The following is a 15,575-nucleotide window of genomic DNA, read 5'->3' on the forward strand; positions in this document are numbered from 1 at the left end:
CTGTTATAGTGAGTGGTGGGCTACTGTTATAGTGAGTGGTGGGCTACTGTTATAGTGAGTGATGGGCTACTGTTATAGTGAGTGGTGGGCTACTGTTATAGTGAGTGGTGGGCTACTGTTATAGTGAGTGGTGGGCTACTTAACATCGGCGAAGTATCCTATATGATGTATGAGCAAGTCCCTCGGGCAGGTAAAATCCTGACGTAGTCCCCTGGCCTCGTCACACACATGAATCACAATACCTGGGCTGTAACGAACCATCAACCAGTCAGGATCAACACTTGCACTGTTGTTAGAATCAGTGCAACCAAAGCAAATCTATTGGTGATAATTTTTTATACCAAGGTAGGTGATATAGGGTGAACAATGCAGAACATACGAAAATAGAAATGAACATTGCAGCAGGCCTGCTGGCCCATACTTAGCAGGTCCTGCCTAAATCCAGCCCCTCATTAATTATTTGTTCAGCCTATTCTTAAAGCTACGCGTGGTTTAAGTTCAGTAATCTTAATAATGTAACCTAGATAATGAACAATAAGGTCAGTGGATACTAAACAATAAGGTCAGTGGATACTAAACAATAAGGTCAGTGGATACTAAACAATAAGGTCAGTGGATACTAAACAATAAGGTCAGTGGATACTAAACAATAAGGTCAGTGGATACTAAACAATAAGGTCAGTGGATACTAAACAATAAGGTCAGTGGATACTAAACAATAAGGTCAGTGGATACTGAACATTGTAATAGAATGTGAAAGTTGATAAAATATTAAATGTTGGTTTACCTTCTGTCTGGTATAGTTCTGAAGACGGATGGTGATATGTTAGGGCGTGGTGCGTCTGCGGGTGGAGCAGTGGTGGGCGTGGGTGTGGGCGTGGGTGTGGGTGTGGGTGTAGGTGGGCGTCTAGCAACATCTCTTGAGGGTGATCTGTTGGTATGTAACCAGGTGGGAAAAATGCAGGAATACACACACACACACACACACACGCACAAACACACATCAGGGAGAGTGACCTAGTAGCGATCAGTGAAGAGGCGGGGCCAGGAGCTCGGACTCGACCCCCGCAACCTCAACTAGGTGAGTACACATACACACACACGCACACACACACACACACACACACACACACACACACACACACACACACACACACACACACACACACACACACACACACACACACACACACACACAGGCAGGACCAGGCAGGACTTCAAAGAGACCTGGACAGACTGGACACCTGGTCCAGCAAATGGCTTCTCGAATTTAATCCTGCCAAATGCAAAGTCATGAAGATAGGGGAAGGGCACAGAAGACCACAGACAGAGTATAGGCTAGGTGGCCAAAGACTGCAAACCTCACTCAAGGAGAAAGATCTTGGGGTGAGTATAACACCGAGCATGTCTCCGGAAGCACACATCAATCAGATAACTGCTGCAGCATATGGGCGCCTGGCAAACCTGAGAACACCATTCCGACACCTTAGTAAGGAATCATTCAAGACACTGTACACCGTGTATGTCAGGCCCATACTGGAGTATGCAGCACCTGTTTGGAACCCGCACTTGATAAAGCACGTCAAGAAACTAGAGAAAGTACAAAGGTTTGCAACAAGGTTAGTTCCAGAGCTAAGGGGAATGTCCTATGAAGAAAGATTAAGGGAAATCGGCCTGACGACACTGGAGGACAGGAGGGTCAGGGGAGACATGATAACGACATATAAAATACTGCGTGGAATAGACAAGGTGGACAAGGACAGGATGTTCCAGGGAGGGGACACAGAAACAAGAGGCCACAATTGGAAGTTGAAGACACAAATGAGTCAGAGAGATAGTAGGAAGTATTTCTTCAGTCATAGAGTTGTAAGGCAGTGGAATAGCCTAGAAAATGACGTAGTGGAGGCAGGAACCATACACAGTTTTAAGACGAGGTTTGATAAAGCTCATGGAGCGGGGAGAGGGAGGGTCTAGTAGCAACCGGTGAAGAGGCGGGGCCAGGAGCTAGGACTCGACCCCTGCAACCACAAATAGGTGAGTACAAATAGGTGAGTACACACACACACACACACACACAGTTATTGTGCCACTAACAGTCGAAACAGGGCGACTACCTGAGGTATGGAAGACAGCAAATGTAGTCCCAGTCTTTAAGAAAGGAGACAGACACGCAGACTACAGACCAGTGTCACTGACATGTTTAGTATCTAAGTCATTGAGAAGATTATCAGGAAAAGACTGGTGAAGCACCTAGAAAGGAATGAGCTTATACACGATAACCAGCACGGTTTCAGAGAGGGAAAATCCTGTGTCACAAACCTACTGGAGTTTTAAGACAAGGTGACAAAGGTAAGGCAGGAGAGAGAAAGGTGGGTAGACTGCATTTTCTTGGACTGCAAGAAGGCTTTCGACACAGTTCCGCACAAGGGATTAGTGCAAAAGCTAGAGGAGCAGGCATGAATAACAGGAAACACAAAGAATACCTGACAGGAAGGAAACAACTAATGATGGTACGTGACGAGGTGTCAAAGTGGGCGGCTGTGACGAGCGGGGTTCCACAGGGGTCAGTCCTAGGACCGGTGCTGTTTCTGGTATATATGAATATGACAGAAGGGACAGATTCAGAGGTATACCAGTTTGCAGACGATGTGAAGGTAATGAGAAGAATTCAATCGGATGAGGATCAGTCAGGACTACAAAAAGATCTGGACGGGGTGCAAGCCTGATCCAGCAACTGGCTCCTGGAGTTTAACCCCACCAAGTGCAAAGTCATGAAGATTGGGGAAGTCAAAGAAGACTGCAGACAGAGCACAGGCTTTGGGGCCAAAAACTACAAATGTCACTGGAAGAAAAGGATCATGGGGTGAGTATAATACCGAGCACATCTGAGGCGCACATCAGCCTAATAACTGTTGCAGCATATGAACGCCTAGCAAATCTAACATTAACATTTCGACACCTGAGTAAGGAATGGTTCAAGACTCTGTACACTGTACGTTAGGCCCATATTGGAGTATGCAGCACCAGTATGGAACCCACACCTGATCAAGGACGTCAAGAAATTAGGAAAAATGCAAAGGCTTGCAACAAGACGGCTTGACAAAGCTCCTGGAGAGCGAAACGTTGCCACAATATAAATGTTACATTAGTTACACTTGTGTCCGTTTACTTTACATATTGTCGGTAATTCTACCAACATTATTACAAGACTAGACCCGGAGCTAAGGGGCATGTCCTACGAGGAGAGGTTAAGGGAAATCAACCTGACGACACTGGAGGACAGGAGAGATAGGGGGGACATGATAAAGACATATAAAATACTGAGAGGAATTAACACGGTGGATAGGGACAGAATATTCCAGAGATGGGACACAGCAACATGGGGACACAACTGGAAGTTGAAGACTCAGATGAATCACAGGGATGTTAGGAAGTATTTCTTCAGCCACAGAGTTGTCAGGAAGTGGAGCAATCTGGTGAGTGAAGTAGTGGAGGCGGGATCCATACACAGCTTTAAGAAGAGGTATGATAAAGCTAATGGAGCAGGGAGAGGGTGGACCTAGTAGTGATCACCGAGAAGGCGGGGCCAGGAACTATGACTCGACCCCTTCAACCACATATAAGTGAGTACACACAGCAGGGGTGAGTGAAGACATTGTATACTAGGGGGGAGTGTGGGTTATGGTGGCTATATGCTTGAGTACACACAGCAGGGGTTACCTGGAGGTTATTCCGGGGATCAACGTCCCCGCGGCCCGGTCCATGACCAGGCCTCCCGATGGATCAGGGCCTGATCAACTAGGCTGTTACTGCTGGTCGCACGCAGTCCAACGTACGAGCCACAGCCCGGCTGATCCGGCACTGACTTTAGGTATCTGTCCAGCTCTCTCTTGAAGGCAGCCAGGGGTTTATTGGCAATTCCCCTAATGCTTGATGGGAGGCTGTTGAACAGTTTTGGGCCCCGGACACTTATGGTGTTTTCTCTTAGTGTACCAATGGCGCCCCTACTTTTTATTGGCGGCATTTTGCATCGCCTGCCCAGTCTTTTACTTTCGTAGGGAGTGATTTCTGTGTGCAGATTTGGGACCATTCCTTCCAAGATTTTCCAAGTGTAGATTATGATATATCTCTCCCATCCTGCGTTCCAACGAGTACAAGTCAAGTGCTTCCAAGCGTTCCCAGTAGTTAAGGTGCTTGACAGAACTTATACGTGCAGTAAAGGATCTCTGTACACTCTCTAGATCTGCGATTTCACCTGCTTTGTATGGAGATGTTAATGTACAGCAGTATTCCAGCCTAGAGAGAACAAGTGATTTGAAAAGGATCATCATGGGCTTGGCATCTCTCGTTTTGAAAGTTCTCATTATCCATCCTATCATTTTCTTTGCACGTGCGATCGTGGCACTGTTGTGATCCTTGAAAGTGAGATCCTCAGACATTACTACTCCCAGGTCCCTTACATTATTTTTCCGCTCTATTGTATGGCCGGAGTCAGTAGTATACTCTGTTCTAGTTATTATCTCCTCCAGTTTTCCATAACGGAGTAGTTGGAATTTGTCCTCATTGAACATCATATTGTTTACCGTTGCCCACTGGAAAACTTTGTTTATATCTTCTTGGAGGTTAACCGCGTCCTCAGCAGATGACAGCCTCATGCAGATCCTAGTATCATCCGCAAAGGATGATACGGTGCTGTGGTGTATATCTCTGTTTATGTCTGATATGAGGATAAGGAATAAGATGGGGGCGAGTGAAGACATTGTATACTAGGGGGAAGTGTGGGTTATGGTGGCTATATGCTTGAGTACACACAGCAGGGGTGAGTGAAGACACTGTATACTAGGGGGGAGTGTGGGTTATGGTGGTATATGCTTGAGTACACACAGCAGGGGTGAGTGAAGACACTGTACACTAGGGGGGAGTGTGGGTTATGGTGGTATATGCTTGAGTACACACAGCAGGGGTGAGTGAAGACACTGTATACTGGGGGGGAGTGTGGGTTATGGTGGTATATGCTTGAGTACACACAGCAGGGGTGAGTGAAGACACTGTATACTGGGGGGAGTGTGGGTTATGGTGGCTATATGCTTGAGTACACACAGCAGGGGTGAGTGAAGACACTGTATACTGGGGGGGAGTGTGGGTTATGGTGGCTATATGCTTGAGTACACACAGCAGGGGTGAGTGAAGCACTGCATACTGGGGGGAGTGGGTTGGGTTATGGTGGCTATATGCTTGAGTACACACAGCCGGGGTGAGTGAAGACACTGTATACTGGGGGGAGTGTGGGTTATGGTGGCTATATGCTTGAGTACACACAGCAGGGGTGAGTGAAGACACTGTATACTAGGGGGGAGTGTGGGTTATGGTGGTATATGATTGAGTACACACAGCAGGGGTGAGTGAAGACACTATACTAGGGGGGAGTGTGGGTTATGGTGGTATATGCTTGAGTACACACAGCAGGGGTGAGTGAAGACACTATACTAGGGGGGAGTGTGGGTTATGGTGGTATATGCTTGAGTACACACAGCAGGGGTGAGTGAAGACACTGTACACTAGGGGAGTGTATTATGGTGGTATATGCTTGAGTACACACAGCAGGGGTGAGTGAAGACACTGTACACTAGGGGGAGTGTGGGTTATGGTGTATATGCTTGAGTACACAGACAGGGTGAGTGAGACACTGTACACTAGGGGAGTGGGTGGGTTATGGTGGTATATGCTTGAGTACACACAGCAGGGGTGATGAAGACACTGTATACTGGGGGAGTGTGGGTTATGGTGGTATATGCTTGAGTACACACAGCAGGGGTGAGTGAAGACACTGTACACTGGGGGGAGTGTGGGTTATGGTGGTATATGCTTGAGCACACAGGCAGGGGTGAATGAAGACACTATACTAGGGGAGTGTGGTTATGGTGGTATATGCTTGAGTACACACAGCAGGGGTGAATGAAGACACTATACTAGGGGAGTGTGGGGGAGGGTTATGGTGGTATATGCTTGAGTACACACAGCAGGGGTGAATGAAGACACTATACTAGGGGGAGTGTGGGTTATGGTGGTATATGCTTGAGTACACACAGCAGGGGTGAATGAAGACACTATACTAGGGGGGAGTGTGGGTTATGGTGGTATATGCTTGAGTACACACAGCAGGGGTGAATGAAGACACTATACTAGGGGGGAGTGTGGGTTATGGTGGTATATGCTTGAGTACACACAGCAGGGGTGAATGAAGACACTATACTAGGGGGGAGTGTGGGTTATGGTGGTATATGCTTGAGTACACACAGCAGGGGTGAGTGAAGACACTGTATACTGGGGGGGAGTGTGGGTTATGGTGGTATATGCTTGAGTACACACAGCAGGGGTGAATGAAGACACTATACTAGGGGGAGTGTGGGTTATGGTGGTATATGCTTGAGTACACACAGCAGGGGTGAATGAAGACACTATACTAGGGGGGAGTGTGGGTTATGGTGGTATATGCTTGAAGGGAAACACTGTCCTTATAAATCACAACAAAATCCAGTTCTTCCTAAAGATCCTATTATTTACAGTTTTTATAAGAGCGAAAATATCCACCATCAAAATATTTCTCTCTCTCTCTCTCTCTCTCTCTCTCTCTCTCTCTCTCTCTCTCTCTCTCTCTCTCTCTCTCTCTCTCTCTCTCTCTCTCTCTCTCTCTCTCTCTCTCTCTCTCTCTCTCTCTCTCTCTCTCTCACTTACGTGCGAGGGGTGGAACAAGCTACCAGACAGCCTCCACCTTTCACAGATGACGCCCCCTTGGGCGTGGGCGTGGGCGAGCGAGCAGGCGTTGTAGGCATGGGCGTGAGGGTGGGCGCCCCGCCCAGGTTTAGAGAAGCCACCATGTATGGTAGGATAGAGTCCAGTAGACCATCCTGGGGCGGGGGTGGAGGGAGAGAGAAAGAAAGGGCATGATGACAGGGTTCGACACCCGGGCTGATGAGGCTTGATTAACTCACACAAATTATTGCCATAACGTTAATGAGGAATCCCTAAACCCGTATGGGCCACACTGTATAGCTCTGATAGTGTAACTTCCAGTGTATATACATAAAGATGTGTGTATATTGATGTGTATATACATAGAAAAGTGTGTATACAGAAGTGAAATATGTCACTTTATCTGACTTTCTTGGGTTATCCTGGGTTTTCTACACATAAGTTGCTGTGTATGATAATCTATGTAACTGTATTTGTGTATACCTGAATAAACTTACTTTCTCCCGCTATATATATATATATATATATATATATATATATATATATATATATATATATATATATATATATATATATATATATATATATATATATATATATATACACAGAAATAGGTATCCCTTAGTGTATATACAGCAAGAGATGTGTAGCTTACTGTATCACAGTATACACAGTAGTATACTTGATTCTCTATTTAAGAGGATAAAATATTTTTTAACGTCAGTGTAGAGGAGACTAGCAGCTTAAATGTGTGTAAGGAGGATCAAGTCTGCACGACTCCTTGAAGCACTCACACGGGTTTAGAGGTACGTGAAGTACATGTGTACATGGCTGGAGGTGTACACACCTCTTCACATAGCTTCACATAGTTCTATACCCATGCGAGTCCTTCACAGGAGTCGTACAGACTCGATCCCCCGTCTCTGACCAGTCAGGTCATTGTGGTACAAGGGCCTACAAGGACCCAGGTTGATGGTTGCAGTAGCGGGACTGTCTTACCTGCAGCGCCATCTGGAGGAGAGCCAGGGTCTGCTCCTGCAGGGATGATGCTGGGTTACCTAGGAGACGAGCCCACGTCTCTGAGGGCGAAGGAAGTATGCTGGTGGAGGTGCCACCGCTGCTGACGCCAGCGCTGCTGACGCCAGCGCTGCTGACACCACTGCCGCTGACGCTAACGCCGTTGCTGCTGATGCTGCCGCTGACGCCGCTGGAGGCCGGGCCGCCCCGACCTCCACTTTGGTCATCCTGACCTCCACAGCTTGTGATCAACCGACCTCCAGACCGAACCTGATTATGATTATTCTGATTATTATTATTATTATTAGTAGTAGTAGTAATAGTAGTAATAGAAACAGTGGTAGTAGTAGCAGTAGCAGTAGCAGTAGAAGAAGTATTTTTATTATTTATTGTTATTTAAAGATAAAAAGAATATTTTGAGGTGTTTTTACATATTGATGATGAAAACGGCAGTAATTTCAAGTATATTGGGCAGGGAGGTGTAACAACTGGTAGGAGTGAGGAAGACCCAGATGCGAGTGTGAGGGAGGTGCATGAGGCAGTGTGTGGAATGAAAGGCTGTGTGTGAGGGAAGTGCACGAGGCAGTGTGTGGAAAGGAGGTAAAGCAAATATGATGAAGACAGAAATATTAAAAGTGGGTTGGGACAAAATAGAGCGAAACACCAACGTCAAAGACCTGGGAGTGATTATGTCGGAGGATCTCACCTTCAAGGACCATAACATTGTATCAATCGCATCTGCTAGAAAAATGACAGGATGGATAATGAGAACCTTCAAAACTAGGGAGGCCAAGCCCATGATGACACTCTTCAGGTCACTTGTTCTATCTAGGCTGGAATATTGCTGCACTCTAACAGCACCTTTCAAGGCAGGTGAAATTGCCGACCTAGAAAATGTACAGAGAACTTTCACGGCGCGCATAACGGAGATAAAACACCTCAATTACTGGGAGCGCTTGAGGTTTCTAAACCTGTATTCCCTGGAATGCAGGAGGGAGAGATACATGATTATATACACCTGGAAAATCCTAGAGGGACTAGTACCGAACTTGCACACGAAAATCACTCACTACGAAAGCAAAAGACTTGGCAGACGATGCACCATCCCCTCAATGAAAAGCAGGGGTGTCACTAGCACGTTAAGAGACCATACAATAAGTGTCAGGGGCCCGAGACTGTTCAACTGCCTCCCAGCACACATAAGGGGGATTACCAACAGACCCCTGGCAGTCTTCAAGCTGGCACTGGACAAGCACCTAAAGTCAGTTCCTGATCAGCCGGGCTGTGGCTCGTACGTTGGTTTGCGTGCAGCCAGCAGCAACAGCCTGGTTGATCAGGCGCTGATCCACTAGGAGGCCTGGTCACAGACCGGGCCGCGGGGGCGTTGACCCCCGAAACTCTCTCCAGGTAAACTCCAGGTAGGGTGGCTGGTATGTCCATTATATGTAAGAAGTAACAGACAGTATGTAGAGATTGCCAGGTAGCAAGCAAATATGTCTCTGTATAAGGGAACAATGAGGCAAGAGAGACAGAGATAGAGAAAGAGAGTAAGAATTATAGGGGAATAAACCCATTGACTATATCAGGTAAAGTGTATGTTAGAATTATTATTTAAATAATAAGACGATGAGATGGAGAGCAGGATTGTAGAGGAAGAAGAAGGATTTAGGAAGGGTAGGGGATGTGCAGGTCATGTGCTGGAGTGAACGCTACCTGGATAAGGACAAAGTACATTTTGTTGCAGTATATCAGTGAACAAGTCTGCTGACACCTTGTCAGTGGTATCAGTATACCAGTGAACACGTCTGCTGACACCTTGTCAGTGGTATCAGTATACCAGTGAACACGTCTGCTGACACCTTATCAGTGATAACAGTATACTAGTGAACAAGTCTGCTGACCTTGTCAGTGGTAGCAGCAGCTACGCGATGCAGCTGCGCTGAAGTCAGCAGAAACTCCAACACGTTGGCCATGCTGACGGTGCTGCTGCCCAGACGTGGGCTAGCGCCACCCACTCCTGCGGCAGTGCCGCCCACTCCTGCAGCGACAGCGGTAGGGCCGCCCACGCCCCTGCCACTACCCCCAGACACCGTCCAAGCCAACCCAATGCCACTTTTGAGGGTGTCAGCGCTGACGGTAGCGGAGGAGTGGGTGGTGTGGGCGGCGGGTGATGCCCCAGAAGAAGGGGCGGACGCCCCCGGTGATCCACAAATCTCCCTCATTATGAACAAGGAGCTCCCTGTGGTGCTAGACGTTGCTAGGTGCTAGGAGACGGACCAACACATAGGATCTTGTGGCTTGTATGATGCTAGACGTTGCTAGGAGCTAGGAGACGGACCAACACATAGGATCTTGTGGCTTGTATGATGCTAGACGTTGCTAGGAGCTAGGAGACGGACCAACACATAGGATCTTGTGGCTTGTATGATGCTAGACGTTGCTAGGAGCTAGGAGACAGGCCAAGGCATAGGATCTTGTGGCTTGTATGACGCTAGACGTTGCTAAGACTAGGACACTGCCTTCTAAACACTGTCTTCTAGACACTGTCTCCTAGACACTGTCTTCTAGACACTGTCTTCTAGACACTGTCTTCTAGACACTGTCTTCTAGACACTGTCTTCTAGACACTGTCTTCTAGACACTGTCTTCTAGACACTGTCTTCTAGACACTGTCTTCTAGACACTGTCTTCTAGACACTGTCTTCTAGACACTGTCTTCTAGACACTGTCTTCTAGACACTGTCTTCTAGACACTGTCTTCTAGACACTGTCTCCTAGACACTGTCTTCTAGACACTGTCTTCTAGACACTGTCTTCTAGACACTGTCTTCTAGACACTGTCTTCTAGACACTGTCTTCTAGACACTGTCTTCTTCTAGACACTGTCTTCTAGACACTGTCTTCTAGACACTGTCTTCTAGACACTGTCTTCTAGAGACACTGTCTTCTAGACACTGTCTTCTAGACACTGTCTTCTAGACACTGTCTTCTAGACACTGTCTTCTAGACACTGTCTTCTAGACACTGTCTTCTAGACACTGTCTTCTAGACACTGTCTTCTAGACACTGTCTTCTAGACACTGTCTTCTAGACACTGTCTCCTAGACACTGTCTTCTAGACACTGTCTTCTAGACACTGTCTTCTAGACACTGTCTTCTAGACACTGTCTTCTAGACACTGTCTTCTAGACACTGTCTTCTAGACACTGTCTTCTAGACACTGTCTTCTAGACACTGTCTTCTAGACACTGTCTTCTAAACACTGCCCTCTAGACACTGTCTTCTAGACACTGTCTTCTAGACACTGTCTTCTAGACACTGTCTTCTAGACACTGTCTTCTAGACACTGTCTTCTAGACACTGTCTTCTAGACACTGTCTTCTAGACACTGTCTTCTAGACACTGTCTTCTAGACACTGTCTTGTAGAATCTGGGATGACGGTGGCTCCAGTACTTCCCTCACTTCTAAAGACAAGAGGACACACGTCTCAGAAATACACAAGTGATACATTACAGAATTTTTACCACTGTATGTATCCTGGTATATTTATATATATATATATATATATATATATATATATATATATATATATATATATATATATATATATATATATATATATATATATATGTATGTATGTATTCTGGTATATTTGTATACATGTATGTATTCTGGTATATTTGCATACATGTACGAATGTATTCTGGTATATTTGTATACATGTATGTATTCTGGTATATTTGTATGCATGTACGTATGTATTCTGGTATATTTACATACATGTACGAATGTATTCTGGTATATTTATATGCATGTACGTATGTATTCTGGTATATTTGTATGCATGTACGTATGTATTCTGGTATATTTGTATGCATGTACGTATGTATTCTGGTATATTTGTATACATGTATGTATGTATTCTGGTATATTTGTATACATGTACGTATGTATTCTGGTATATTTGTATACATGTACGTATGTATTCTGGTATATTTGTATACATGTATGTATGTATTCTGGTATATTTGTATACATGTACGTATGTATTCTGGTATATTTGTATACATGTACGTATGTATTCTAGTATATTTGTATGCATGTACGTATGTATTCTGGTATATTTGTATGCATGTACGTATGTATTCTGGTATATTTGTATGCATGTACGTATGTATTCTGGTATATTTGTATGCATGTACGTATGTATTCTGGTATATTTGTATGCATGTACGTATGTATTCTGGTATATTTGTATGCATGTACGTATGTATTCTGGTATATTTGTATGCATGTATGTATGTATTCTGGTATATTTGCATATTATTATTATTATTATTAAAGATTAGCTGGTATTCTCCCGGCCCGGGCCTTTTCCAAGTGGTGGCCCGGCCTTGACTCCCTCTTTAGGGAGTGTCTGAGACCTAAGTCTCCCATGGGAGGAGGCACAAGTACCTCCTCATCTTTGGGACCAACTGTCCCCAGGCCTAGCCACAAGCTAGGCCTCTCTGGTCTGCCATCCTCGCCCCAAGGGGGCTAATGGGAATGACAGTCTTATGAGCTGAAGGCTCGGGCTCAGGCACCTACCCTACCCGAGAAGGGCTGGGCATGGTGTCGATCGTATATTTGCATACATGTATGTATGTATCCTGATCGTGTAAATAACAAAATAAGAGCTATTGAAAAATTTGTGTTAATTCAAGTCCCGGTGTGCACTATAACTGCCACAATATTTACCACCGACACACCTGTTAACCGGCACAATACACTGTATGCAAGGTATACACATAGGGCAGTGTATAGTAGGTTAATAATGAATAAACAATGAAGGTGAACTGAGATAGGGATGTTGTTTACACTGGTTGCCATGACAACCAGCGCCTCACCATAGAAAATGTAAATTGTTGTTTGATAAACTACAGTAAATTAACGATTTATGGTAAACTTTACTAAATTAACAATTCATGGTAAACTATAGTAAATTAACGATTCATGGTAAACTATAGTAAATTAACGATTCATGGTAAACTATAGTAAATTAACGATTCATGGTAAACTGTAGTAAATTAACGATTCATGGTAAACTATAGTAAATTAATAATTCACAAATGTAATACGTACTTAAAAAAACCTTATGACTGACAGGAAAATGAAAGCTAATTAGTCAGATCTAGTTCTTATAGCCAGAAGCACCACAGCTCTCTGTACTAATGATGACCTCCAGCTCCTGGGCCCCTGAGTCCCGATGACACTTCCTGCTTCCTCGAACTTGGGGAAGGTATCCCAGTGTTGCTCTAACCTTGCTTCCTGTACATCAATGCACGTGAAAGGAATAGTGTAGAGGGGGGCATCAGCCTCGCAGACCAACAATAACATTAACAACGTAACACAGAAACACAAGTCTACAGTAACCATGGCACTGCAGGACACATAAGTCTCAGTAGTGAGTCAAACCTTGCAGGAAGAAACGTCAGTTTGAAGCCGAGAAGAAGAGGCATTCTCTTGTTATCTTAGGGAGAGTGTTATGTGTTGTTTATGTAGGTCAGATGGTGCTTAATACACCAGTATCAAGTTAATACCAGGGTATCAAGTTAATACCAGGGTATCAAGTTAATACCAGGGTATCAAGTTAATACCAGGGTATCAAGTTAATACCAGGGTATCAAGTTAATACCAGGGTATCAAGGTAATACCAGGGTATCAAGTTAATACCAGGGTATTAAGTTAATACCAGGGTATCAAGGTAATACCAGGGTATCAAGTTAATACCAGGGTATCAAGTTAATACCAGGGTATCAAGGTAATATCAGGGTATCAAGGTAATACCAGGGTATCAAGTTAATACCAGGGTATCAAGTTAATACCAGGGTATCAAGTTAATACCAGGGTATCAAGTTAATACCAGGGTATCAAGTTAATACCAGGGTATCAAGTTAGCATCAGGGTATCAAGTTAATACTAGGGTATCAAGTTAATACCAGGGTATCAAGTTAATGCCAGGGTATCAAGTTAATACCAGGGTATCAAGTTAATACCAGGGTATCAAATTAATACCTGGGTATCAAGTTAATACCAGGGTATCAAGTTAATACCAGGGTATCAAGTTAATACCAGGGTATCAAGTTAATACCAGGGTATCAAGTTAATACCAGGGTATCAAGTTAATACCAGGGTATCAAGGTAATACCAGGGTATCAAGTTAATACCAGGGTATCAAGTTAATACCAGGGTATCAAGGTAATACCAGGGTATCAAGTTAATACCAGGGTATCAAGTTAATACCAGGGTATCAAGTTAATACCAGGGTATCAAGGTAATACCAGGGTATCAAGTTAATACCAGGGTATCAAGTTAATACCAGGGTATCAAGGTAATACCAGGGTATCAAGTTAATACCAGGGTATCAAGGTAATACCAGGGTATCAAGTTAATACCAGGGTATCAAGTTAATACCAGGGTATCAAGTTAATACCAGGGTATCAAGGTAATACCAGGGTATCAAGTTAATACCAGGGTATCAAGTTAATACCAGGGTATCAAGTTAATACCTGGGTATCAAGTTAATACCAGGGTATCAAGTTAATACCAGGGTATCAAGTTAATACCAGGGTATCAAGTTAATACCAGGGTATCAAGTTAATACCAGGGTATCAAGTTAATACCAGGGTATCAAGTTAATACCAGGGTATCAAGTTAATACCAGGGTATCAAGTTAATACCAGGGTATCAAGTTAATACCAGGGTATCAAGTTAATACCAGGGTATCAAGTTAATACCAGGGTATCAAGTTAATACCTGAGGGTGTCATTAACTACTTGTGAAGGAAGATTGGTGGTTTGTGTTGTGTTGTTGCGGTAAAAGAGATGTCAGCTGATCATGTTGGTGGCAAGATCACTCCCCGGGTTGTCTTCAAGACTGCTGGCTGTCTTCAAGCTCTCTTGAAGACTCCTAGCTGTCTTTAAGATCTCTTGAAGCTCTCTTGAAGACTCCTAGCTGTCTTTAAGCTCTCTTGAAGCTCTCTTGAAGACTCCTAGCTGTCTTTAAGCTCTCTTGAAGCTCTCTTGAAGACTCCTAGCTGTCTTTAAGCTCTCTTGAAGCTCCCTTGAAGACTCCTAGCTGTCTTTAAGCTCTCTTGAAGACTCCTAGCTGCTTTCAAGCTCTCTTCAAGACTCCTAGCTATCTTTAAGCCATCTTCAAGACTCCTAGCTATCTTTAAGCCATCTTCAAGACTCCTAGCTATCTTTAAGCCATCTTCAAGACTCCTAGCTATCTTTAAGCCATCTTCAAGACTCCTAGCTATCTTTAAACCATCTTCAAGACTCCTAGCTATCTTTAAACCATCTTCAAGACTCCTAGCTATCTTTAAGCCATCTTCAAGACTCCTAGCTATCTTTAAGCCATCTTCAAGACTCCTAGCTATCTTTAAGCTATCTTTAAGCCATCTTCAAGACTCGTAGCTGTCTTCAAGACTCACAGTTTGTGGTGTGGTCAGGGTATGAAGGCTATCCAACTGTGTCTCCACTCTAAACCCAAACGGGCGCATCGATCCCTGAACGCATGGGAGGCGTCCTTCAGTCTGGTGGAGGACCGCAGCCTAGCTGGGTGCTAGGACGCAGCCTAGCTGGGTGCTAGGACGCAACTTAGCTGGGTGGGAGGCTGCCTTGTACACCTCTCATTGTATATACACTGAGAGGTGTATATCTCAGTGTATATACACAAATAATTCATGTTAATCACTATTTTTGACTGGTGGTGAACAGGTGACACACAGCCTGTAATGACCATAACAAACCAACCAGTCACC

At 44.5% G+C, this 15,575-nt stretch overlaps 1 protein-coding gene across 1 annotated transcript; it reads right to left on the minus strand.

Annotated features, from left to right (window-relative positions):
* Window positions 1-135: 135 nt before the first annotated feature.
* LOC138855069 (uncharacterized) lies at window positions 136-10,313 on the minus strand. The gene is made up of 5 exons (XM_070102052.1): window positions 9,672-10,313; window positions 7,753-8,040; window positions 6,736-6,908; window positions 788-931; window positions 136-247 (listed from the first exon to the last, which is right to left on the minus strand). Exons 1-5 carry the CDS (start codon window positions 9,990-9,992, stop codon window positions 136-138), a joined length of 1,038 nt encoding a protein of 345 aa, XP_069958153.1. The 5' UTR covers window positions 9,993-10,313.
* Between the last annotated feature and the right edge of the window lie 5,262 nt (window positions 10,314-15,575).

Source organism: Cherax quadricarinatus, chromosome 79, assembly GCF_038502225.1.
Source record: "Cherax quadricarinatus isolate ZL_2023a chromosome 79, ASM3850222v1, whole genome shotgun sequence".
In the NCBI taxonomy this organism is placed as follows: Eukaryota; Metazoa; Arthropoda; class Malacostraca; order Decapoda; family Parastacidae; genus Cherax; species Cherax quadricarinatus.

Excerpts from the sequence above, each read along its gene's own strand:
- LOC138855069 (XM_070102052.1), bottom strand. The coding sequence starts at position 9,992 with ATGAGGGAGATTTGTGGATCACCGGGGGCGTCCGCCCCTTCTTCTGGG. Across the intron at positions 6,909-7,752 it reads TCCTCCAGATGGCGCTGCAG|GATGGTCTACTGGACTCTAT; the intron begins GTAAGACAGTCC and ends CCCCCGCCCCAG. Across the intron at positions 932-6,735 it reads GCTTGTTCCACCCCTCGCAC|ATCACCCTCAAGAGATGTTG; the intron begins GTAAGTGAGAGA and ends ACATACCAACAG.